This window comes from Centrocercus urophasianus, unplaced genomic scaffold, assembly GCF_019232065.1.
Source record: "Centrocercus urophasianus isolate 14NV4802_14NV808 unplaced genomic scaffold, USGS_Curo_1.0 seq_13, whole genome shotgun sequence".
NCBI lineage: Eukaryota > Metazoa > Chordata > Aves > Galliformes > Phasianidae > Centrocercus > Centrocercus urophasianus.
Genome location: NW_024884475.1, coordinates 29369751 through 29395940, shown reverse-complemented (window position 1 = coordinate 29395940; position 26190 = coordinate 29369751). Strand labels below are relative to the sequence as shown.

Below are 26190 nucleotides of genomic sequence, written 5' to 3'. Positions count from 1 at the left end.
ACAAGTTGGCCAGAGAACTTGCGGATGCCTTGTCTCTGGAGGTTTTCAAGACCAGGTTGGTTGGGGCACTGGGTAGCCTGATGTAGTGGGTGAATTCATGTTTGATTCCAAAATATTTTTCTAGGGGCTGTTGTTTTTTCGTTATGTCCTTTGTTGAACCATTCATGTCCCTTCCACAGAGCAGACACGACTTGTTGTAGCACAATCATCTATGACAGTTGCTTTTAATTATCAGGTGATAATTGTATCAAGGACCAGTAGGTAATCCATTGACGCCTCTGCTAAATCTTTAGAGGTGAGCTTTTTGATCAGTGTGATGTGTTGGTCTAGAACTGAAGTTGCTTTCCAGTAAGCCAGAGAGCAGAGCAAGCTTTACATGTTACATTAAACTAATGACGTAAAGGTAACTGCTTTCAACACTGCCCTGTCACCAAGAAAATAGGAAGGAAAATGTGTTCACTTATAATGCACTCCTCTTATGAAGTTACTGTTAATGCAGGATGCAGTTCACCACTCCATTATTTTAATGAGGTAATTTGCTGGAATGGCCAGAGCCTTATTTTATAGTTCGCAGTTTAGTCAAAGCCTAGAGGATACCTAGAGGATTTTCAGATGAAAAATCGTTGATTCATTCTTTTAAAAAACTTAGACAAATGTATGTAGTCTGTACTGGGGGCTTGTCTTTTATTGCGTTTCTGTATTTTTATTTTTTTTGTAATCTAAAATTGTTATGAAAATAATTGTTTTTTAAAATCTTTTCCTTTCGATAGAAGCACCCAATGCTTCCAACTTAAAAATTGTAAGAATGGACAGAACAGCAGGGTGTGTAACAGGAGGGGAAGAGATTTACCTTCTCTGTGACAAGGTTCAGAAAGGTAAGTGTCCTGAGTAATGTAAGATACCCCAGGATGTTCATCTGGCCGCTGTCTTGCTATTGTCCTGTTCTGATAGCGCAGCAGGATTTATAAGTGCTCTACTTTTCTGGAAATCAGGCCAGCAGGAAATAGTCTTGCAAACTAAATTGAACTTGTGTTGCCTCCTCAGAGACCAACTTTGTTCTTCTCTGATTTCTGCCCTTGCCTGTGTTCTGTTTTTCATGGGTAATGGGTTCTGGGTGATCTTTGATTCCATTAACACCTGCTCTGAATTATTCTAAAGTTTCTGATGATTATTAAGTTTCTGACTGTAAAGGGTAAGTATGAATCTTCTGTATTAACCACCAATGGGAACTGAGTGTGTTCAGTGCTGTTGCTAGTAGCTTAATTCTTATGTATATGTAGTAGAGATCACTTGGTTTCAACTGAATTTTCGCAGGCTCTGCTCGTGCTATGAGCGTATTAGGATAGGACTGTTGAGTATGGATTTGGTTGCTTTGTTATTTGATGGGAAAATAATGGTTTGCAGTATTTGGGTTCAACTAAAAAGAAAAAAAAATAGGAGTGGGGTAAATCCTTTGCATTTTTCAGCTATGCCAGGGACTCCCTGGTGCAGACTGGATGACGGGAGTGCCTAGTTCTCATTTGTCTGGAATGAGTCTCTGCCCTTGTTGTTAAAAGGTTGTCCTTTTCTACCTCTTTTCTTTGCCACGTTCTTCTACCACTTACACAGGAAAGAGGGAGTGCTTTGGGAGCTTTGAAAAAACATTTTCCTTCAGTGGTGTATATACCCTCTGCTTTCAGGACCTACATGAAACTTAACTCATGCACACAAAATAAATAAATAAAAGCCTGACTCAGTGGAAGCCCCGAGGTGGGGTTTCCCCTCAGCCTGAGTGGGGCTTCCCCTGACCTCATGGCTCTCAGAAACCTTCTCTCTGGAGGAACTTGAGCACACAGGACAGCAGGAGTGGAAGTGGTGGTTCACCATCTTGAGACTAGCAGCTGCTGGATCAGAGCAAGCAGTCATCAGTCACCCTAAAAGAAAACAGACTTTTCTGTAATTTCTTCTCATCAGAAGTGCTGGGGAAGGAATACGCTGCTGTCATATTTCCCAGCCTCTCCTAGAATATATATAAATAAACCAAAAGAAGGCAAGGAAGGTTGTTCAGAGGAGCAGAAGCCGTGTTTGTGGTGTGGCTGTGCTGTGTCTGGAGGGTGAGGGATCACTGCCGACGTGCTGCTCACTCAAACTGCTGCCATCTCTGAGCTCTGAAGTGGCTCTTTGCCAACAGCGAGCGGAACTTGAACTGTGGCACTTCAGGTTTTGCAACAGTTTTTTGAACTGAAACTTCTGGAGGAGAGAGGGTGGTTTCTACATTCGCATTTCAAGTTCTCCCCTCCCTACTCACTTGTTTCAAGTAAAGCTCCTCTGGAATGTTTTCTTGCTCCAGAATAGGAAGAGGTAGTGAACCTCACTCCTTACTGTGCAGTAAACAGACAACAGCTTCAGTGAAGTTATTAGAATCAGGCTGATCTAAAATTGATGTAGAAAATGGCTTATCTGTGGTGTTTTCTTAACTTGAATAATGATGATTCATGTATTATTTACATACAATTATTACTCAGCTAAAAAGTAACCATGTTAATTTTTAGCTGGAATAAACTTAACCAAAGGTTAAATAGATGCATGAACATCCCGAAGTTATTATTTCTTTGACTCTTTGCAGATGATATTCAAATACGTTTCTATGAAGAGGATGAGAATGGTGGTATGTGGGAGGGCTTTGGAGACTTTTCTCCTACAGATGTACATAGACAAGTAAGTAATGGAGCATTTGCCATTTATTAATGGTTTTCTGATCTCAGGAAAATAGGGTTATATTACAACTAGAAAATCAGGTGGAAACCTCCATATCCCATACTAACCTCTTCAGTTTCTGTTACTTGTTAATTGCCTAATAATTTTGCAATCCTAGCCATTATTTTAAGACCTATGGTAAGAATACAGCATCAGGAAATAAGGAGAGAGAGATCCCTTGCTTTGAAGATAAATCAGTATAAGTTTGGATAGGACATATAGAGAACTCTGTAAGCTTCCTATGCAGGCACTGAGAAAGCCTCAGAGCAGATGCTCATTGATGGAGAGAGAAGTGATGCAATAGTAATGTACGTGGCATGGTGATATGTGGCAGTTTTGCCTTTCACGGAAGGCTTTAGGACTCTAACTCAAAAGTACAGCTGAAGTTAAAGTGGAAATTTGTTGTAGCAGCCTTCTGCTCCCTGGTAATGAACCAGCTCCTACAAAAATAACACTGATATAACCAAAAAACATGGTCTGTGACAGATGTGCTTTATCTTTGCTTCCCTCACAGTTTGCTATTGTGTTCAAAACACCCAAGTATCGAGATGTCAATATCACAAAGCCAGCATCTGTATTTGTACAACTACGTCGGAAATCTGATCTAGAAACGAGTGAACCAAAGCCTTTTCTCTACTATCCAGAAATCAAAGGTAATTTATTAAGCCCATTTTATATACCAGAAACTGCAGGGTCCCTAGGAATACTTTTAATAAGATGGGGCAGGTAGGGTAAAGGACTTTCTGTAGTTGTTATTTTTAGAAAACAGGATGTTTTTGCCTTTTTGTTTTGTGCAGAGCTAACATGAAAACTGTTGGCTCTGTAATAGGTTTGGCTTTTTTTTTTGGTGGATTGTTAAGCAGTAAATCTGTGTTTTCCTACCAAGTTTCCTATATGCACACATACCTCTCCATGCAGTAGGTGGCACTCTTCCTCTGAGTTTCTGCAGAATGATATCTGAGGACATTTTATGGTCAGCACTTTCAGATAAAACTTAAACTGAAGACTGGTACCTGGTGAAAAAAGTGCTTATTTTGCGGTTCTCGCCTTTCATCGTTACACCTAGCGATTTCTGTGGTGGTCTTGAATTTTCTTTCCCATCGCTCATACTAGTTAAATAAGGTAAGGCACTTGGTGTGAGAGTAGGCAAAGTACTGTTTCAACCTCTTATGGTAAAGTGTTAGTTAAATGGCTGAAATGGAACGGTTGGCATCAGGCCCACTTCTTGAGTTGTCAGGTTGTCAGCAGATAGTGAAGTTAGTGCTAGTGAAGTCTAACTAGCAAGTCTGTACCATTTAAAGCCTTCTGTGTTTCAGCTGAGTTTGATGTGAATGTCGGCAACAATCGTGTTTGTAAATACTAATGTTAAAGACAATGAAGAAACTTGAGGTCCAAGTTGGAACTAGTGTTTTCTTGCGCCGAGACAGCAGTCTTTTGCTGAACAGTTAACCTGCCTTCAGTTTATGCTGTGAAACCCTCATCTTGCAAGTATGCAGTGCCCAACATGGACTGGGGTGAAATAAATAATCTGAAATATCAGTGCATCAGTGCTAATGGACTAAGGACAACTGAGGAGGGAGGGGGGTTATTGTACAAGTGAATCTGTTTTACACTTCAAAAGAACAGAAAGCATTCTTTTTCAGGAACTTGCAGAGTTACTAGAGCATTTTGTGTCACTAATGATTAAGGAATCTCTTACCCAAGTCTTACAGAAAAAAAAGTGTACAACTGCAGAGCAAAACTGCCAGCTGAGAAGCAAACTTCTTTGAGACTCTTAAAAAGGAGTAAAGTTTATTCAACATTGTGTGCATTTTTGAATGCCCTACATAACCTAATCGTAAAATTACCATTTGGGGACTATTTTTCCCTGTTACAAGTGTTCATATGAGCTTAGATGTGTATGTGGATTTTTTTGTTTTTCTGACTAGATTGCTATCTAGCACTTTCTCTCTTTATCAGTGTTTATTTATGAGTACGCCTGGGACGTGCTTACATACTTCTAGATCATGTACACAAGGAAGTAATGCATTTTTGCTTTTCAGTATCCTATTCCATGCATTCAGCTATCCAGTTCAATGCACTGACTGATGTGACTGTGCATGTAATTTCTTTTTGTCCTACATCTGTCGAAAACTACTTGATCATTTATTGAAGATCGTCTCATTTGTTCTTTTCTCAAGTTTTTTTTTATCAGATTGCAACCTTTGTAATGTTTGTATCCTTCTGGCAGATCTTCTTGTCATGACCTTTTCACTTTCCCCAATTCCTGGGATATTTCTTCTAAAAAGTTTTCTACAGTGAGGGTAATGAGGCACTGGAAAGGGTTGCCCAGAGATGTGGTGGAAGCCCTGCCCTGGAGACATTCAAGACCAGGCTGGACCAGGCTCTAAGCAATCTGACTTAGCTGTGCATGTCCCTGTTCATTGCAGTGGATGACCTTTAAAGGTCCCTTCCAATTTTAAGGATTCTGTGATTCTAAATCTTTGTGTTTTGCTGTCCTGGGCAGGATAAGAGTATTTTTTACTTAGATGATAAAATAATGAGTCTTTTTGTCAGCTGCTGCCCCACATGGTCTGACAGTATTAGGTCCTGTCTGAAAATAAGCTCTTTATTCTGTTGTCCTTTCTATTAATTTAAGCAAATTTTCAAGCAATGTTGTTTTCAACACTTCTCACCATCCTTACACTTTGACAGAAGTTTAAAGAGTTCTGCTGATGCTGTGTGCTGTTGGGGGTCAGTGCCTTGTGATTTTGCTGGCTCTTTGAGAAGGGTCTATTTCTGAAGTAGATTTGCTTAGTAGAGAAATCTGTGCTTATATTCTCTAAAGGAGGATGTTCTTGAACAAGTATTCAGTTCAAGGCACTTGTTCTGATTTATGACTCAGATTAAACATTGAAGAATTTTGGCACCACTGATTTCCAGAGTTCTATGTACGTGAGCTGTTTTTGATGGAAGCTCTGAGCCTCTTTCAGCATTTCTGCATGGGGTCCCTTCCTGTCCAAGCATGGACACAAGGGATTGTGTGAGCCCAAGAAATGCTGTCAGCAGACTGGGACTTGGCACTAACTTTTTTCTCACAGGAATTCTCACTGCTCCCTTATGTACAAAACTGTTTTTTTTGGAGCTAGAAATGGGTTTACTCTGTACAGCGCTCCTTGTTTTCCCTTACCAACCAGTGTACTTCAGTAATAATTTCTATACGCTCATCTTTTTCTGGGTATGGTCTCTAGTAAGAGTGACTCCTTATTCTGTCTGTTCCTTCTCACCTGACACGCAGATAAAGAAGAAGTGCAGAGGAAGCGGCAGAAGCTCATGCCAAACTTCTCCGATGGCTACGGTGGAGGCAGCGGCGCAGGAGGCGGTGGCATGTTTGGAGGAGGAGGCGGCGGTGCTGGCTCTGGTAAGACGGTGGCTCTGGGGAAAGAGGTTCTGATCTCAGTGCCTGTGGCACAGATAATTGTTCTGATGATGATACAAGGAATTCCACTCATTCCACCCTGGCCTTATACTGCTGTTACTCCTTTCAGTCAAGCTGCTCCTTGTTTTCTAAATGCTTTGTCAGCTCCTCTTCCATCCTGCTTGGTTATGTGGCTCCTGGTGATTTAGGTTTTTTTTTTTCTTTGAAGCTTTAAATCACAGAAAACACTACTTTCTAGTTGGAGTCTGGGTTAGGGGTCCATCATACCTTAGCTTTGTTACTGCCTAGGGCTTCAAAGGCACTGAAATTCAGGAGGCAGCTAACTAATGTCTTACATGCCTAAAATTAAACAAATTCATAGTCATTACTGGAACCACGGGTGGAATTTAGCTAATTAACCCTGGTATCACTAAGAATCATTAAAACTTTGAGATACTCGTTACTAAACTGCATGCTGTGCTCTGTCTGTTGAACCCAGAGCATATCTGAGATGCAGGATCGTCAGAGCAGAGCTTTGTTTTCTTGCAGCAGAGCATTAATGATGTAGATCAGCAAATGTCATCTGAGTCACAATACCTTTGTAGCACTTCTTTGAAGGAGGGGGAAAAGCAGCCATTGTCAAATTGTGACATGCATTGCTACCAACACTTCAACAATATAACAACTGAATACAAATCTTCTGTAACCACAGTGATTCAAATCATAATGCAGCGTAGTGGTGACATCACATGTGAACGCGTGTCCTGGGAACAGAGAGCTGTGTGTTTTTGAAGGGACGGGGCAGAGCGCACCCTCAGTCTGGAGAACTTACTTTAAAAGGATAGAATCAAACTGAAGCTGTGACAAAGGAAGTGCAGGTTGGATATTAGGAAAGGGTTCTTCACAGAAAGGGTGGTCAGGCAGCAGAATGGGCTCCCCAAAGAAGTGGTCATGGCAATGAACTTGACGGAGTTCAAGATGCATTTGGACAAGGCTCTTGGACATATGGTCTGATTTTTGTGTGGTCCTTTGTGGAGCCTGGAGTTGGACACTTATTGGGTCCCTTCCAACTCAAGATACTCTATGATTCTATGAAGCACAAAATATGTAGAAAATAATATTTCTGTTCTTTAGTCTCAGTGTTCTTCAAGATGGTGTTTTCATTGCTTTAGGGTATCATTCTATTAATTCTTCATCTTTTTTCTACCTGTAGGGTTCAGTTATCCTTCCTACGGTTACTCTGCTTTTGGAGGAATGCATTTCCACCCTGGCACAACAAAGTCCAATGCTGGAATGAAACATGGTAACCCTGAAGATGTAATTCTTGCTGCAGTTGAACTGAGCTTGACTATCTTCTACAATATGAACAGATGTTATGCAGATTTAACTGAAATGTGCTGTGTGGGGAGAGCTTTTCCCCTAAAGCCAGTCCCTTTCCTGGAACCTCCAGTGACTCAGAGGTTGACGTATATTACGTTGCTCTGCTTCTTTTCAGTTACCTCAAAGTCCAGCTTAAATCTTCTTTTTAACCACTAACTTCTGTGAAGCAGTCACCAAATTACCACAGTGTGCTTGATACATTCAGTGCATGTTTGGAGCAACAGCCCTTTTGCTGTTGGAAGTGATGATCCAAGGACTCAACCAGAGAAAAGGCATCTTCTTTTGTTGCCACAGTCTGGTACTACACAGTAGTCAAAAGAAGTAGTACAAGAGTTTGTGGAAAGATTTGAGTAATAATAATGCTGGTCCTCTCTTCCTCAAACAGTGAAATAATTTCCAATCTGCTTGTTGAATATTCTGTAGTTATTTACAAAGTCACAGGGATGAATTTGCTGTCAGGGAAAACAAATCTGATTAATTTCAGTAGATTTCCTAGGAGTGCTTCAGACTCAGATTGATGTTCTTTGGAAGGAGGGTTTATCTGTTTTAGATATGCAAAAGTTTGTCTTTAAAACAGAGGCTGATGAAAACATAATCACTGCAGAGTGTGTTATGTTGCTTCATCTGTCCCTGTGAGTTGGTATCTGTAAGTGTTATGATTTATGAGTGTTTAAAAATAACCCCTATGCCAAAGGAAATTTTTATATGGAGTTCTTTTAGGGTTTAATTATTGCTGGTTGAGCTTTATCACTTTCATAAAAAAAAAAAAGTGGGAGTATTGAACACTAATGGTATTTATTTCTGTTTGAAGAACTGTCAAATAGCACAGTTGAAAAAGATGAAGAGAGCTCTGATAAACAAAGTGGCAAATGGGACACGAAACACGATGTGAAAGTGGAAAGTGTGGAGAAGAATGAATGCAGAACCTCTGGTCACAACGAGGAGAAAGAGGATGCTTCTTTGTGCTGTGAAGATGAAGGAAACAAAGCAAAGTGTGGCTGTCAGGGTAAGTAAAAAATAGGTAGATCATATTTACGGTAGAGGGCAAAGCTGGTGTTAAGTCTGGGAAACTCCATAATAACTCCATAAATGTCTGCTTACGGTTTTGAAAACATGATAATTTTTCTTTGAGGAAGCAAGAGAAGTTCAGCTCTCTAGAATCTGAGATCCTTCCCCATACATAGATTGGTAGATGGATAATCCTACACCTTCGTACTGCCACTGGGCAACTGGTTCTGCAAGGAGGTGAGATGGCTGAGCCTGCTGGGCACATTTAATGCCGCTTCATAATAAACCTGTATGAGGTTCACTGAAAGCAGTGACCATACACAGAATACAACTCATGTATACAGTTCAGTACCTTTTGATTTTTTGGTAGGCTTTAATGGATAAAGAAGGTCTGTGTGATTGTTGTGCAGTCCTTCCATACAGTTCTGCTGTAAAATTGCATGCAAAGTAGCCTTAAAGGTTTGAATATAAAATGTAAACCCTTTCTGTTTCCATGCAGCAAATACCCAGGAAAATGACATTTTTTGGGTAGCAAAACCTTTTGTGCAACCAACCAGTGAACAAAAGGGGAGGAAGACAGAAGTAGTCAGTAGGAGTGGTTCAGCAGTACAGTTATAAAGTGCACAAAACAAATTGCCCTCTCTCAAGCAGCAAGATTTTCTTTGCCTGGGGAAGTGCTGTAGTTGTGTTTTTTTTTTAATGTGAATAACTACTCTTTTAAAGGATTTGAGTAACCATCATCATTTAATCTCATCAGATTAAAAAATCAACAATTGGAGTAGAGAGACATGTTTCAAGCACAGAGAAAAAAAATACCCAGAGAGGTCCAGTGTTCCAAATTTTTTGGATTTTTATGTTGTATGAGTAAAGACAGAATGGCTTAACCCTTTTTATGTTGGATGTATATCCTGAATACAACATCTATTGAATCCAATTATTTAGTGTTAAGAAGTAAATAACAAGTAAAAATGCATCAGCCTATGCATGTAGTCTGGGAACCACAGTGATCTAGAGACTTCATGGATAGCTGGGTTAGCCTTTGGCATATAGAAATTCTTTAACTTATATCACCTATTTCACCTGTTTGCTATTAGTGATTTCTAACCTTTTATAGAAACTTAAATTTGCACAGAATACAGGCTGGTTTCGGGTGATACTGCTTCTCAGAATGACGACTGTGGTTTCCAAGTTTATCTGTTTCATTTTTGCTAGTTTCTGCCGATACAGAACCACAAAGTGTTGGCAGAGCAGCTAGTGACCTCCTTCGGTTACGAGTACCCTGTAAAGCTGAAGAGAGTGCCTCGTTCAGGCTGGGAAGGGACACACAGCTCTGCATTTATTTATTTTTCTGTGTGAGTTTCTGTGCAATATTTGATAGAATCATAGAATGGCCTGGGTTGAAAAGAACCGCAATGATCATCTCATTTCAATTCCCTGCTGTGTGCAGGGTCACCAGGCACCAGACCAGGCTGCCCAGAGCCACATCCAGCCTGGCCTTGAATGCCTCCAGGGATGGGGCATCCACAACCTCCTTGGGCAACCTGTTCCAGTGTGTCAGCACCCTCTGTGTGAAAAGCTTCCTCCTAATATCTAATCTAAACCTCCCCTGTCTCAGTTTAAGACCATTCCCCCTTGTCCTGTCACTATTCACCCTTGTAAAAAGCCGTTCCCCCTCATGTTCATATGCTCCCTGCAAGTATTGGAAAGCCATGATGAGGTCTCCCTGGAGCATTCTCTAAGCTAAGCAAGCCCAGTTCCCTCAATTTTTCTTAGGTCTCTTAGGCTTCTTGTGCCTCAGTTTGCTCCAGTCTAAATCAGTCAGAACCATGTGGGATGTTCTTTTAAGTGTTCTGTGGACAGGAGGCTTTGCCTGTCTCTTGTATCTGAGCAGTTTCAAGTTTCTGCTTCTTTTGTTTCACTGCACACAAGTGCACATTAATGAATTATCAGTGCCACTCAAACCACAGGTAGCTTCCAGAGATGGGCTGTTCTCAGGATTCCTGCTGCCCAAGTGCTCAGCGTGTGCCTTGTTTTCCTTCCAAAAGACTCATTCCCTCTGTCCTTTCCTCTCAGGTGTAATTAACAACCCGTGTCAGTGAATCATTAAGTAATGAATGTGTGGTGATTTGCACTTCTTATTTCTGTGGCCAAAAGGTGCTGCTACAGGGAAGGCAGTTGAGCTAATAAAGACAAAAAATTGTGTTGCAGATGGTCTGTTCCTGGAGAAGGCTATGCAGCTCGCCAAGCGTCACTGCAACGCTCTCTTTGATTATGCTGTAACTGGAGATGTGAGGATGCTGCTAGCTGTTCAGCGCCACCTCACTGCTGTCCAGGATGACAATGGAGACAAGTAAGTCAGTGCTGGCAAGGACTCAGTGACGGGAGAGTGAAGTCTTTGGCAGCAGAGCGTAGTTAGCATTCCACCTGCTGTGGGTGCTGATCGGGGACTGCAGCACCACTCGAATCAAATAAACATCGTTCTCCTTTATGCTGCTTGGGAGAGGGATGGTTGTGATTTTTTGCTGCTCACACCAAGTTGGTTGCTGCAGTGCCTCTCAGAAATAATGTGTGAGGGTGTGTGGAGGATGCTGTGAGTTTGCATGTTCTTACTTCAGATCAGTGCTGAGTGTGAACTGCTGCATTTGTCGTGAAACACAGTTGATGGAGATCACCAGCTTTGTGCTGCAGGAGAGTGCCCTGCTTCTGATGCTATGCAAGTCCCTAACTCTTCATTGGGAATTTTGAGTTGTGGATGCTCTGGGAGAAGTAGAAATAATAGCTCGAGGGTCTTTGCTGCTTTTTCTCCTACTGATACCAAAGGACACTGTGCAGATTCTGTGTGACTCACAGTGAGGAACAGATTATTAGTAGTTATTTAAAACCAAACTTGGTGGAAGTGATTCTGAACACAAGCAAAGGTAATCTCTCTTGAATAAACAAGTGATATTATCACATTGTCGCTTTTTAGCTGGTAGGCTTTTGGCAGGCTCTGCACAATCAATTTTGTTTCCTTAATTGCAGTCTTTTGTGCAGTACATGCCAGGTAAACCTTAAGGTCCCTAACCAGATGGAAAATTACAAGACTGAAGCAGGCCTTAGAATACTGATAAGCTATATACTCAAAATCACTGAGAACTGCTTACTTTGCTCTCCAGCTGGCAATTTGATGAAGCTTTGAGGTAAACAGGTATATGGATGATGTAGGGGCTAGCAATGAAATCTGCTGGCACTTTGGGCAATGCAACTTCTGTGTGTATTTGTTGGTTTTGTTGTTGTTTGTTTTTAATGTTAAAAAAAATGATACTAATAATCCCCAGAAGATTGTGAGAGTATTAATCTCAGCCCCAGTAAGAGCGACCTGCATTTAAACATCAACACGGCATTCCCCAGATTTGGACTTGAAGGGTTTTTCAACGAGTCAAAGTAGTTTAATCATTATGACAGTTATTTTTCCTGGATCAAGAAGTACCTGCAAGTATGTGAGTCTCAAGTTCATGTTGCTTTTCTCCTGGGAAGGAATTAGTCTGTGAGCATGTAATGCATATAAATTGCTCTGCAGCTATTGAACAAAACAAAGGTTTGGGGGCTGTCTGCCAGCTCTCTAACAGGAGCTGTTTAAGAAAAAAACAAAATTCCAAAATTTATACATCAGTTCTCTGTAACTTTCACTTTAATCATTACAAACACATGGAAAACACTATAAATTTTTTTGCTGAAGCCATGACAGAAATATTACCAACAACAGTTTTGTACATCTTTCATGAAAATAGTCTGTAGGGAATGAAAATACCTTTGTTGAGATCCTGTGTTTTGTGTAATGGCTTTGATACCAAGTACATTAATCTGTGATCAGCCTGTACTTAAGCAGTGCTCACTGTTACTGCATTCATAGCACAGATCTCATGAAGTCACATTAAAGCACTTTGCCTCCACAAGGTAAAATTGAAATATTTACCACAGGAAAGAGAACTGAAGGCAGTAGAAGAGCAAATCTGTGAGATTTGGAAATAAAATGTCAGCAGGAGAGATCATAGAGAGTAGCTCCTGGGGAGCAGAGGAACACTTCTTTTATGGCAGCAGTGGGACTGTTGGAACAGCACAGAAGAGCTGAGGGAGGAAGAGTGCCACAGTGCTGCCTATGGCAGTATCCAGAGACAATAAAACAGCCTCTCGGGATGAGTTTGTTTTAGAAGTCTTGGTTGTTTTTTTCCTTTTTTAACGTATCTTGGGGATTCGGAGTGCTTGTTCTGAACTGAAAGAGGACTCTATGCCACAAATGGCAAGGGACTTCTTTATTTTTCTGATAGAAGTGTAGATGTGAGTGCATTCAGGTATTCCTGTAGCAGGTTCCTTAACAAGCACATTGTGTGACCTGTGCTGATGCATGTCCTCAGCAAAAGGTTTAAGAGACTCTAGAAGTTGGCCAGGGAGAGCTTGCTAAGGTGTGATTCCAAACGGGGCACAGCTTTGAAATGACGTCTCAAAGAAACAAGACAAATCAGATGAATGATTATTGTCACAACCTGCTTTTTTCCTGGTGTTTTTTTGGCAAGTACAGCCACTCAGGCTGGCGGAGTGAAGGAAGTATCTCTGGAGCAGAGCACAGCAAAGGCTGCAGCAGAAACTCAGCAGAAGTGGTGCTTTGCTTTGCAGAGTCACTCATGTCCTTCAGCACATTTTTCCTTCAGCAAGAAAGACACCTTTGGCCACTGCTGCAAATCCTGGGGGTGTTGGTCACTGACCTGAGCCCTGAGTCATTTTTCTGTTTGAAAATGAAAACAAGACAAACCTACAGAATGGGGAGGGGGGAACCCCTGAGGGAAAATCTGCCTGGGTGGCAGAGGGCTGTGGAAATTCTGGAGGAAGGCTTTGACAGGAAGAGATGTCTGTGCTTTAATTATTCAGCATACTGACAAAAAAAAAAAAAAAAAGCCAGTGAAGAATGTGGCTATTTGAGACAAGTTCTGAGACATTTCTTTTGTGATGCAAAGTTTTTATTTGTAGGGCTAGTAGTTAAGTCATACTCAGGACCAGCAAAATTCATCCTGACTCTTCTTTTGTGATTGAAGCGGTAACACAGCTTTCTTCTGGCTCAGTTTTTTTTAATGTTAGCATTTATTTTAGGTGTTGACAAAGACTTCTAATAGTCAGCTGTACAGCCAAGTCTTAGAATTTGTATCATACGTTTGAGAATACAGTGACAATGCTAATCTGTTATTTTGTTTCAGTGTCCTTCATTTGTCAATTATCCACCTTCATAGAGAACTGGTTAAAAACCTGTTGCAAGTGATGCCGGACATGAATTATAGCAGCATTATCAACATGAGAAATGACCTTTATCAGGTATGCTGTTGTGGTGGTGTAACTGATGGAGATCATTCAGCCAGCTGTAACTGTTCTCCTTACTGTCTTATTTTCCTTCTGTTCATCAGAATGAGCCCAGATCACATAGTAAGGCAAACTGGTTTACAGTTTCACGCACTGAGGAACACAGTGACACGCTGTAAGGAGGTGGAAGAACAAGGGCATGTTTTCCTTCTATTAATTCCTAACTGCCTTGATGTTAAGAGAGACATCTCCATTTGTTTATTATAGAACAGCCCCAAAATACCGAATTCTTCAGTTTATATTTTCATTATTTGGCTCCTCTGTTATTAAATTAGAGATCTGGATTAGTGTGCCAACTCTGGGCTCTTTCAAATGTTTTAATGCAGGATAATTCAGGATCATGAGTGTGTTGCTGAGGAAGCTTGTAACAAACTATGTCTTTCTGTAGCCTAGGTCTTCATGCCCGTTGTATGAGCACCAAAGTTTCTCTTTCATTTTTCAGTTCACAGTGTACCACAAAAAAAAAAAAAAAAAAAAAAAAAAAAACGTCTTTTACCCAGTAGGGAAGTAACTGTTAGCAGCCCAGCACAATTCTCTCCTCAACTTATCTGTAACACAGTTTGAGCTTTTTCTGCTGCAACTTAGATGGGCTTTATAAACAGCTATGGAAACTTGCCAGTAGAAGCAGCTCTCTTCAACCATGCATGCCATTCCGTTGTCACAAAGGTACCCAGCTGGACATCACACAGCAGCACTTCTGAGACTTGTGCCATTTCTTTCTGTTCAGCTCCACGCTATAAATGATACAGCCAAGACTTCGTTCTGTGCAGATAATCTCAGAGGCTTTATTGTGACTTCTCTGTTCTCCTTCATGTTTCATTTTGTCCTCTCATAAAGGAAGTTTGAAATGTGAAAGGTGATGAAAGCAAAAAGATTCTGAACTGAATTTTGCATGCCCTCTGTTTAACAGAAATAGGAAGCAAAGCTGTGCTCCATAGAAGAAATAAATCTCTAACTACCAGAACTTCTCCAGCTGCTCTACCTTTCACTTAAGCCTTAAGCCAGTGATGGGAGGGAAATGCAGGTTTAGTCTAAGGTTTCCCTTTGTGCAGATACTCTGAAAGATTCTCATGCTTTGCCATATCAATTCAAGTAATTGCAAATACGTTGGTAATTCCACTGACAAACACAAGCTTGTTTTACAGATTATTAAAGAAATAGGTATATAGATTATTAAAGAAATTAGTTCCTTTTTTTACAGTAATCTGTAAATATAAAAGTAATGATATGGAGATGGAATCTTCTCCATTTTTCAGATTACTTTAGTTTAGGAATACAATTTCCTAAACCACTGCAGTGCCTCACTGTTAAATACACACTTTGTGATCCATGAAACTTGTTATTGGCAAGGATGCAGTATACAGTTAACATCTGGAAAAATTTGAAATCTCAGCCTGAGAGCCTCAGTGCTACAGGTGTCTTTGTGCAAAAATAGGAACCCATGCAAACAGTATCAGCTAGATGATATTGTGTAATCTGAACTTTGGCAAACAGAACAGCAAGTTTTTCTGCTTTTTTGTATGTAGTTGTTTTGAAGGATAAGGAAATCCTAAACCTGTGGCTGGGAACTTGCTTTTTAGGAGCAAAATTAGAGTATGATTCAGTTGCAGAGGCAGAGCTGAACAGGCTCTAGAAAGTGTGTGTGCTCCTTCTGTGGCAGGAGCTTGGCAGGGTTAGTGCATCTGGGAGTACAGGGGATTCTCTCATTTTCCAAGACCCTTGCACTACAAACAGCCAGGTTAGTCCCCCAATCCACAAGGTAGGCAATGTCTTCCTTCCTCCTCAGGTCTGACTGCTGATACCAGTGAGGTGGCTTTTATTTCCAGTAAGTAGAAAACCCTATCTGTATTATACAGCAGAAGAAAATGTACTCGTACACAAGTTTTTCACCTGTGCCAGTGTTAAAGCGGAGCAGCACCTCACAGTAGGTGCTTTCATTGGCTTAGCAGATTTCTGTAAAGGGGTGTTGTTGCCCCTCATCTTCTCATGGCTCACTTCTGTCGCTTCCAGACCCCCTTGCACCTGGCAGTAATCACAAAGCAGGCAGAGGTGGTTGAAGACTTGCTGAAGGCTGGAGCAAATGTCAACCTTCTGGATCGCCATGGTAATTCTGTCTTACATTTAGCTGCTGCTGAAGGAGATGACAAGATTCTGAGTCTGCTCCTCAAGCATCAGAAGGCATCTTCAATGATTGACCTTTTCAATGGCGAAGGTATGGAACGATAGTGCCTGTACTTTACACTTACTTGCCTTCTAGACAAGCACCCCACCATTTCTGACAACCCAGTCTTTCTAGGCGGATACAGACCTTGGAAGTTGCATCTTTCCATGGTTTGCACATTGTAGCCTTGGCTTTTATACACCTGCAGTCAGATAAAAGAACATACATGTGTAGGTTTTGTGGTTATACAGAACGTAGAGATTGGTAATGTCCATATTACACACTATGGATTTGAACTTTTTGTTCTTTAGCATCACAAAAATTCAGGAACCGTGTTCCTCTTGGGATGCCTTAGAGAACCACTGTTTAGAAGAAATTCCAAGTGAAAATATTTCCTCTTCTCCAGTGGATAAAGTTCCCTCAAAAGTCATTTCTGGACCAGTGTCAAGTATCACATCTGGAACACTGGGACCACAGAGTTATTAAAGCTTATAAAATACCCACAGAGACCCTACTCTCCCACTTCTCAATGGCTCAGGTCATTTGAATTTAGTACTCTTGCACTAGATGTAGATAGTAAAATACCTGGCCTAAAAATGTCACTGTGCGATTTAAAAAACTGTGTTAAGTTTGTCAGAGAGAGTTGATCCTTCGTATTCTTTGTAAGTAGAAAGCTTTATGATTCTCTTTTTGAGCAATTAATGTTGAGGTGACAGAGCTGTCTGACCTTTAAGGAGCATTATTCTCCAGGATGTTTCTAGAACATTCTAGGGTGATTCATTTTTCTTCCTTTCTGTTCCTCTGTGCAATTCGCTGATTTTTCTCATGCATGGTTTTGAGTCACAATAATACAAGTAGTTCCAATTTATGCACGAAGAACATTTCAATTATCACCATTTTTGGTGCACAGACAGGCAAAGGTCACTCGTGCTCAGATAACTACAGTAACTCTCAGTCATTTTACAGCCTCTCAGAGATGCAGCTGCTTAAGAAGTCATTGCTGTGACATTTCTGTGTTTTTCAAATGTTAACGTACACAAATGGCTTTTGTGTAGGTCTCAGTGCAGTTCACATGGTGGTGATGGCCAATAGCTTGTCCTGTCTGAAACTACTGATTGCTGCTGGAGTTAACGTCAATGCTCAGGAACAAAAATCTGGACGAACTGCATTGCATTTAGCTGTTGAACAAGAGAACATCCCCTTGGCAGGCTGCCTTTTGCTTGAGGTGAGGGCAGAATTTCTTTCTCCCCGGTCTTCCCAGAGACGTATTTTCAAGACTTTTAAAATAAGTCAGTCTGCAGTGGAAATGAAGTGGTGTTTCTCTTTATTGGCTTGGTTATTTTAACTGGTATAATGGGAAAATTTTCACTGATGTTATTTATTTGCTATTAGTTATTCAGCACTGCTGATGAACCTTTTTTTAAGCTGAGAAATTTGGTTTGTGACCCTGACCTGACTGCCTGTGCCATGCTTAATTTGCACTGAGCAATCCCAGCAGCCAATGAAACTACTCACGAACAAGTTGCTGATCTGGTGTGGTGGAATGCGTATGCAGATGTGCAGAGAGATAGCTGTGTGTATCTGTAAATATTTGTCTCATCTCTCGCACCTTGATCTTAGCACACTTAATTGCACACACCCACAGCTACCTGCAGTAGCTCCCCTGGTATGGGGTACAGATGTGCTAGCGGCCCATCTGCTCTGCTGAAGGGCAGCAGGAAGGCAGCTTTCAGTGCACAGCAGATGCTGAGGGTAATCTGATAATAGAACTATTATCTGATTAGTATTATGGGATGCAAAGTGGCTTTTGAGTTTTATCTACCTGGCCTATTTGGGTTCAGACAGCATGCCTCCTGCTGTAGTACTGCAGTGCGCAACCACTGTCTGTTCTTGTGTGCCAATAGCTGTAATCACCTTCCGATTCATTCTTTTCAGACAACGGCTGGAATTTTTGCACAGACAGGCATGGAATGGTGCTGCTTGCAGAATAACAAGGCTTATGCAGCCAAGTCTCCATGTAGCAGTACTGTATGCATGAATAGCGTTTTCCTTCTTCTCTTTTAATACTTAGGGTGATGCAGATGTGGACAGCACTACCTACGATGGCACAACGCCTCTTCACATAGCAGCTGGAAGGGGCTTTACAAAACTGGCAGCAGTTCTCAAAGCAGCAGGTATTCAGTCAAATATTTGTTGCAGTGTTCTCTTTAACTGTGCCAATTCACGTTAGGGGGCTGCACTTAGGAGTTAGTGAACTTCTTAATGAGGAGAAGATAGCAGATGTTAAAAGGCTTGTTTCTGCTCGGGAAAGTCCTAGTTTCAGGGGTCTTTAGCACCATCTAATGGCTAAAAAAAGCAAAGCAAAACTATCTAAGTAAAAATAGTTCCCAAGCATTCTTGGAAGTTTTGGGGTATTTGTAGATATTTTTTTAAATACCTGCAGCAGACAAAAAAACCAGTTTTATGCTTGGAATAAGGGTTGGACTGCTTTTAAAGGCAAAGAAACTGGGAACACTTCTACCCAGTTCTGTATCACTACAGTAAAGTTAGTTTTGGTTTTGTACTGGAATGGTTTTTTCAGTTGCGTTTAAACCTTCGATACCTGAATTTTCTCCTTAGAAACAGAAATCCAAGCCTCCCACAGCTCTGGCTGTGTGATTGCTCTTTTAGTAACATTTGTGCTTTCTCTGACACTACAAAAGGGAAGCCCTGCATCAGTGCTTCATCACATACGTGCTCTGTGTGAGCCAAGAATGGAACTGGAAGGTCAGCTTATATAATCAGACTCTTCAGGCCTTAACACACTGCTTGTCATTTTTCCCCCGTCTGTATAATGGATGAATACACAGGGATGATTTAACTTCAGTTTATTAAAAAACCCTACTATTTTCTGAGTTAAAATATGTATTTTAAGTTTTGAATTGCAAACCTTCTAATTTAGCTATTTTAACTATGCTTTTCAACAACACAATGTAAAACAGCTTAAAAGCCTTTCCTTAGAAATTTCTTGCCCGCTTGTTTTCCAGGTGCAGATCCTCACATTGAGAACTTTGAGCCACTCTTTGATGTAGAAGAAGATGTGAAAGATGATGATGATGAAGGAATTGTACCTGGAACAACGCCACTGGATATGGCAGCCAACTGGGAGGTACGTGGTCTGTTGTCTTTTAGTATTTTAAAAAAAAAAAAAAAAGGATAGTTCAGTTTTGTCAGCCAATTTGCTTCATTTCATCTAGTTATATAAATAGTGACAGAGTTCTGTAGCACCTCACTGACATAAAAAACAAACTTACTGAGCCATAAGAAACGGTGAAGTAGGATTGGAAGCTCCTCTTAGTTCTGTTGAGCGGGATTGAACAAGCATTTCTTCAAAGTAGCTGCACTGGGGTTGTCAGTATGGAAAAGAATGCAGCAGATTGAGCAGCTTGTGCTTGCAGGTGCACGTTCAGGGTCTGCGAGCCCAGGGTGAGACACTGTAATACATTTCTCTGCTGCACGGTCTTTAGAACTGCAGACTGGGTGGTATGTAGTGAAAATAGACTTTTGTGTCTTACCTGAACATTGGTTAGATTACATGGTTCAAGCTCCAGTATCCAAGTACATGCAGCTAGCATGATGTGAGCATATAAGTAGCCAGCATTCTGATCACATGGAGCGAGGGTGGGGAGTGGTACCGAGAAGATGAAAATGGAGCCCAGGCTTTGTTTCAAATTACTAGTTGTAGATAGCTGCTAACTCCTCACTTAGCTGCTGCTACAGCCCCTTGTTTACTGCACAGACTGCTTCTGTATCCTGACAATAATTGCCAGACGACAGAGCTTAAGGGCAAGGGAGATGAACTTACAGGTTTATCCCTCAAGGTATAAATGATTTAAAAAAAAAAAAAAAAAAAGGGGGGGGGGGGCCATTTACAATACTGAAACAATACTACTGAAACTTGTCCAAATAATGGACAATCAACCAGGTTTTGCTAAATAATAAATTGAATGTATTCTTTTAGGTATATGACATATTAAATGGTAAACCCTACGTGGCAGCAGCAGCAGTTTCAGAGGACTTAATGACACAAGGTAACATCTGTAAAGAGGACCTGGCCTCCCCTTGGTAATGAACAGCTGAGTACACAAAGCATGCTTGGAGAATAACAAAACAAGCAGAGGCTCGTAAGGGAGGTGGGGAGGGAGAAGAGGTACTCACTACCACTGCAGTCTTTGAATGAGCAAGATTCTGTTAAGAAGCACGGCATGAGGACCCAAGTTTGTACGTTTTCAGTATTACAGCAATATATTAGTAAATAGCAGTGGATGCTACAATAAGTAATTTTTAATTTGGTTTTGCATCTGCTTAGAAATGAACTGGTGTGTGACTCATGTAAATTACAGATGTATTTTTCTGTTCCCCAGGCCCTCTGAAAGAGCTGAATGAAAGCTCCAAGCAGCAGCTTTACAAGCTATTGGAAACACCTGATTCAAGCAAGAACTGGTCTACTCTAGCAGAAAAGTTGGGTCTTGGCATTCTTAATAATGCTTTCAGGTTGAGCCCTTCACCTTCGAAAACTCTGCTAGATAACTATAAGGTAATGTGGCTGTAACAAGTTATAAAGAACATGCAGATGTGCAGTGAATGTTGTCCTGCACAGTGAGATACTGCAGCCCTTTGGTTTTGGCGAGCCAGGATGAAGCTGTGAGCATCTGCTGTCTTCTCTTTTAGATTTCTGGAGGTACAGTTCAAGAGCTGATTGCTGCTTTGAGACAGATGGATCACACGGAAGCTATTGAAGTAATTGAGAAAGCACTATCTAGTTCACAAAGTCAGCCTCACCAGGAGGACAACACAATAGAAGCTTTTCCTATATCATCACCAGCCAATTTTGCAAAGGGAGAGACAGGTAAAATTAACATTTCTTAGTTCTTCCTCCTTGCTTTGGAATGCTAATAGACAGCAGAGTTTCTTACCCATTATGTCTGAGATCCTTACCTGTTTCTGTTTGTGTACCATGTAGGGCTTTCTCAGTTGACATTTGCTAGATGCACAAGAAAGAGGAAAAATGGATTATTTTAACCTGTAGCTACAGTATTGAGTATAACTGGCTCCTTTTTCCTTAATGTGGTCATCTGCCACTTACTGATACTAATTCCTTAGATGTTTAAAAGATAAACTAGGGAATGAATTTACAGGTTTATACACATTCCCATTATGTTTTCACTTGCCCCTTTCTTCCACCCAATCTAGACAAACACAGATGTTTGGGGTTCATAAACTTCTCAAAGAATCAACCATAGCAACTCCATCCTGGTCCAACTGTGCTAGACATGGAACAAACATTTGCACCTTTCAAGAGTGTGTTTGTACATATTACCTCTTTAGACTATTCTTAAAGAGGGAGTTTGTGCTGCTTTGCAATATGAATGTCTTTTTTTTTTTTAAAAACAGTTGTTTAGAAAAATACCACTTGGCTCTGTAATACACCAGCTGCTGTTCTATTCACTACAACTCTGATACAGTTCTCTCGCAATCAGGTGCTTATTTTATGAAGCTTACACAGATGACAGCTTTGTATTTCAGTCTCCCTTTAATAACTAGATGAAAATTGTTCAAGACAAACACCTCAGAAATCAGCAATTGAAATAACATGAGAATTTTAAGGAGCCTCATCCTGGAGCTGCGTACTTGTGCAGTCCATGCATCTGAGATGCAGAGAACTTTTTGCCCTGCTGCTACCACACTGGGGCAGACTCCTGACTCCAGTGCGGTGACAGTATTAATGTCAGCAGCACAGCAGGCTTCGCATCTCACCCAAACGCTGCCTGCAGTTGATCTCTGCCAGCAGTGCATCAGCTCACATGCTCTGCTCAGCTGAAAGCATTCAGCCTGTGCTGATTCAGCCTTTTCCAATAGCAGTACCTAAAGCTACAGTTATTTCCTTATACAAGAGTTGTAACCTGTTGCTTTGTATTCTTCTGGCCTTTTGGGATGTCACTGAAGTAAAACAAACTAATTGATTTCCCTTTTCTCTCTCAGGTGAACTTTATAATCACAAATTTCAAGACACTGAAAGCACGTGTGACAGCGGGGTAGAGACCTCCTTCCGCAAACTGAGCTTTACTTATTCAGACTCTCTGAACAGCAAGTCATCGGTAACACTTAGCAAAATGACCCTGGGCTACAGCCAGGAAAGCTCAGAGCAAAGCAATTATATACCTAACTAGGTAACTTCAATTAGCAATATATGCAGTTACAGAAACAACCCCAACGTTTAGAATTACACTGATGTTGTCACAGCTGGAGGGAAGTAAATTCACAACCAGAAATGCACTGGAGGATCCACACATGAACCTGAACCAGTGGTAACTCCTCACCCTTGCTTCCTTCCTCAAGTACTGTCCATTTATAAGCCACATCTGAGAACCAGGGCTCCGTGCCACATTAATACAAAGGACTGGACACTGATGGACTGAGGGAGCTCACCTGGTTTGTGAGGATTTTCTTTTATAGATGAAAGACACTCCTTATTAATGCCTAATATCAGCTCACTTAATTCAAAGAGGTAAAGCACACAGCAATCAAAGGATGGTTTCTGGCTGTTCCTTTCAGAAGTTTTGCAGCACGGTTGTCTGGAAAAAGCTCCTAAAATCACTGGTAAAGAAAAAATAGTGACTTTAATTGCAACAGTGACAACTCTGGCAAAAGAATCAAAAAAAAAAAAAAAAAAAAAAATCTTGTATATTTCAAATAATGTATTTAAACATAGCTTTGGTGCCTCTAAAAAAAAAAAAATCAAGTTTTGCATTTCCTACTTGTAAATAGTTTTTTATATCAGTTCCTTTTTTAAAAAAAAAAAGTGTGCTTTTTAAAAGCTTATTTTTATTTTACTTTTATAATAAAAACTCAAAATTAAATCTTGTCTACGCTTGCTGTAATTTTTACATAACTTCCAATTGCAATTAGTTACAGAAGATCTAGTACTGAGTTCTGGCAATTTCCAACTGCTAAAATAAATGAAAGGTTGCAAACCTCTTCTCCTTAAACTTAAGTGTCTTATAGGGAACGAGACCACACGGATCTGCTGCAGCTGAGAATCTGTGCTGAGAGCCTCTGATTCATAGTCCTTGATAGTTCTCATAATTCTGGCAGCAGAGTCATTGATGCTGAAGTCCACAATTCTGCTTATCAGCAAAACTAATGAGGTGGTTCTTACTTGGCTACCTGAAACAACTCTATAACCATGTTTCTGAGGAGTATTTCTTTTTGTCTCAAATTAATCCCAGTGAGTGCAACAGTTACAGCTATTGCCCCTACTGCAGATACAGAACAGCTATCAGATTTAACTATAAAAATGCAAAGTGCTGTCATATCGCTTACCCATAGCCAGCTTTCATGGCACAGGGGTGGAGTTTTTGACACACTGATGATCCTTGGCTGACCTCAGTCTTCAGCAATGTGGATATAGTTCCTGGGAAAGGAGATAATATAAATAAAATAATATTAAATACTTCCATTCATTACAGCAAACGCTACTATGAAGTCACAATCAGTGAAAAATCTTTTGAAGTAACTTCATATCCAGCTGAATTAATTCCAGAGAAACAGGATACAAAATGGTAAAAATACAATGCTTTCTTTCAGTTACCACATGAGCAGCCTATGAATGCAGCAGTGTGGACTTCTGTTTGATGAGTGTAGTTGTCCAGTGTTCCGCCTTCATTTCTAGCTGCAACTATTTTTTAAATGCAGAAACGGGCAAAGGTTTTCATGTTCTGTCCCTGTCAGAGCCACTGAGTCACTCCTACCTTCCGGCACCGATCTTCCAGCACAGCCTGGAGGGGGTGGCAGAGGCTTTTATCAAGGTTTCTGTAATCCTGCAGGTCACCAAGGCAGGCTGGCTGTTGATGAGCACAGTTAGCATTGCTTCCGGCCCTCTGCTGCTTTTAAACCACCAGAAGAGACCTGGCATAAGTGGCAGGCTGGCATCTTTTCTTGCAGTTTCTTTGCAGCAACAGAAGCTTCAGACTTTTTTGTTTTTGTTTTTTTTGTTTGTTTGTTTGTTGGTTTAGCAATAGAAAAATACTAATGTAGTCTCATTAATTCAAACATGAACACTAAATTTCTAGTCAGGTCATAACTTCTCCCATCTGCTTTAGCCCTCAGCATCTTAAGCATTTGTTACAGGCATGACCATGGTTTGGCAAAAGCAGGCAAGAATAGAAGGCAGCTGGCAAGGGAGCACTACAGGTGTCAGGCTGCCTAGTGCAAGAGGTATTTGTTTCTTTTTTGTATAGTTCCACACCAGCAGAGTAAATTTACTGGAGAGCCTTGTGTTTACCTCGGTTTAATTCAAAGAAAATGCTCATGCACACAGCTTTGCTCTTTCTTCCTTACCTTTTCTCTTATCAGCAGGCAGTCATCCTTTGCAGGGCACGCAGCCTTGTTCTTCTGGCACCTGGAAGGAGGCAGGCAGCACAACGAAGGGGAAATGCCCAAGCACACTGCTGCCTCATGCAGGTTGAAGGAAGAAGTGTACGCAGAGGAAGCATGGTCTACAGGAAAAGAGTATGAGCAGAGCATCCAAGTCTCAACAGAAACATTTTGAGTAGCTGTATTCTTAACAAGTAACCACTAAGAGAGATTTATACATCCCATTAGCTCACCTTAGACACAGATTTATTCTTATGTCACCTTATGCAAGAAAGGAGTGCTATTCCTGTTCCCCAAGTCTGAAGGTCAAACAAATGAGAGAACCCAGCTCACTGCTTGAGATCTCCTGTGCATGACTGGGTTATGGAGAAACCTTGTCCCACCCAACACTGAGAAGACTTGACCACACCAACACAGGGTAGTAACAAGGACTAATCATTACTGACTCATATTCAGTACAGTTACAGGCCTGTAGCACAAGCTATTGTCCCTATTCTACTCCACGTTAGCCCTGAAGGAACAAAAATCAAGACCCTGTTATTAACTAAAGTTCAGAAAAGCTAAGTGTATCTCTGTTCTAAATAGAATTTCTGGAGTTACTTTTACCTTTTCCCTAACAGAACCTTTAGGAAAACTGTTCCAGCAATCTACCAAGCTCCTATTTACTCCAAGCATTACTGCATGACTGTGCAGGAGGCCTAGAGTGCACTGCTGTTAGCAAATAGGACAGCAAAGCTGGAGGAAGGGCCAAAATGCATATACTAACAACTTGAAGCATCTCAAGATGTTTGCACTGGGGGCTCGTCCCTCTGAGTGCTAGTCACACTTTCAGTTTCTTTGGCAGAGATTAATCTAGAAATATCTCCAAAGGTATTTAACTAAGCTTTCCCCCCCTCCCCAGTATATAGACAGGTGCAACCTTTAGACACTTCCAGTCAAGTTCTATAAGTTACATTATACATTATATATTATAAATTATAGCAAGAATCTAAATCTGAAATACACTTAATCTGCACTTGCAGTAAAAGATATCTGCTGCGTTGTTTTGCTTTGTACCACAGTAACAGACACCAGAAATAGGGAACAGAGGAAAAATATGGCGTGACAACAGAACACTACAGATTTTCTCTATGTTTGACATTAAAAAAGGCTATTTAGAAAGTTTAACTGAGCTTGTTTTTAAAGTGTCTGCCATTGCTGTGAGTTTCCAGTGACTTTTGTTTACCAGCCTACAGTGGTATATGAAATGCCTTTTCTCCCTTTCATGGGCTGGTGAAGTGCTGTTTTCCTGCATTTAAGGAAAAAAGCAACCTTCCCTCCCTTGAGGTGACAAGGAACAGTGGTGACCATTCATTAGCTCAAGATGCAACTGGCCAATACTCACTTACAGCTTACAGCTCTTCTGGAGCATACAATGCTCTTAAAGCAGAGCAGTCCTGCAGCGATTCTGCCACAAGTTTCATCCAAACTTCTGATGAATTCAAAAGATTCCTACAGCTACAAGCAAAAGACAGCACAAGTTAATTCCAGTAGATGCTTTTCTGTATCCAGAGTTACAAAATAATGTGATGCCCTGCTTAGAACTAGGCTGCAGTACGTACGTTATCCAAAGCCCATAGAACTCTTAAATAAGTCAGTGGGAAAACCAATTGTAAAAAGTTTTCCATCATCCACTTAGCCACGCTACTTTCACAACACAGACGTG

At 40.8% G+C, this 26190-nt stretch overlaps 2 protein-coding genes across 16 annotated transcripts in view; one reads left to right on the top strand and one right to left on the bottom strand.

Moving 5' to 3' along the window:
- The window catches only part of NFKB1 (nuclear factor kappa B subunit 1), a 58595-nt gene extending 35707 nt beyond the window's left edge, over nt 1-22888 (top strand). For 2 of the 4 annotated variants that reach the window (XM_042811765.1, XM_042811767.1), the window contains exons 9-24: nt 771-875; nt 2606-2697; nt 3251-3389; nt 6014-6136; nt 7347-7436; nt 8325-8519; nt 10730-10871; nt 13750-13864; nt 15920-16121; nt 17126-17295; nt 18142-18244; nt 19097-19218; nt 20071-20140; nt 20474-20646; nt 20781-20958; nt 22092-22886. In XM_042811765.1, coding sequence (XP_042667699.1) covers nt 771-875; nt 2606-2697; nt 3251-3389; nt 6014-6136; nt 7347-7436; nt 8325-8519; nt 10730-10871; nt 13750-13864; nt 15920-16121; nt 17126-17295; nt 18142-18244; nt 19097-19218; nt 20071-20140; nt 20474-20646; nt 20781-20958; nt 22092-22279 — 2207 coding nt within the window. In that variant the 3' untranslated portion in view covers nt 22280-22886. Of the gene's footprint in view, nt 1-770; nt 876-2605; nt 2698-3250; nt 3390-6013; nt 6137-7346; nt 7437-8324; nt 8520-10729; nt 10872-13749; nt 13865-15919; nt 16122-17125; nt 17296-18141; nt 18245-19096; nt 19219-20070; nt 20141-20473; nt 20647-20780; nt 20959-22091 lie in introns of all 4 variants that reach the window. The other 2 variants (XM_042811764.1, XM_042811763.1) reach the window with 2 other exon arrangements.
- MANBA (mannosidase beta) overlaps nt 12174-26190 on the bottom strand; it is a 65458-nt gene continuing 51441 nt past the window's right edge. For 7 of the 12 annotated variants that reach the window (XM_042811768.1, XM_042811771.1, XM_042811774.1 and 4 more), the window contains 6 exons: nt 25874-25982; nt 24450-24607; nt 23433-23523; nt 22539-22706; nt 19364-21093; nt 12174-19234 (listed from right to left, as the gene is read on the bottom strand). The gene's annotated coding sequence lies outside the window, so the exon portion shown is untranslated. Of the gene's footprint in view, nt 19235-19363; nt 21094-22538; nt 22707-23432; nt 23524-24449; nt 24608-25869; nt 25983-26190 lie in introns of all 12 variants that reach the window. The other 5 variants (XM_042811772.1, XM_042811773.1, XM_042811769.1 and 2 more) reach the window with 5 other exon arrangements.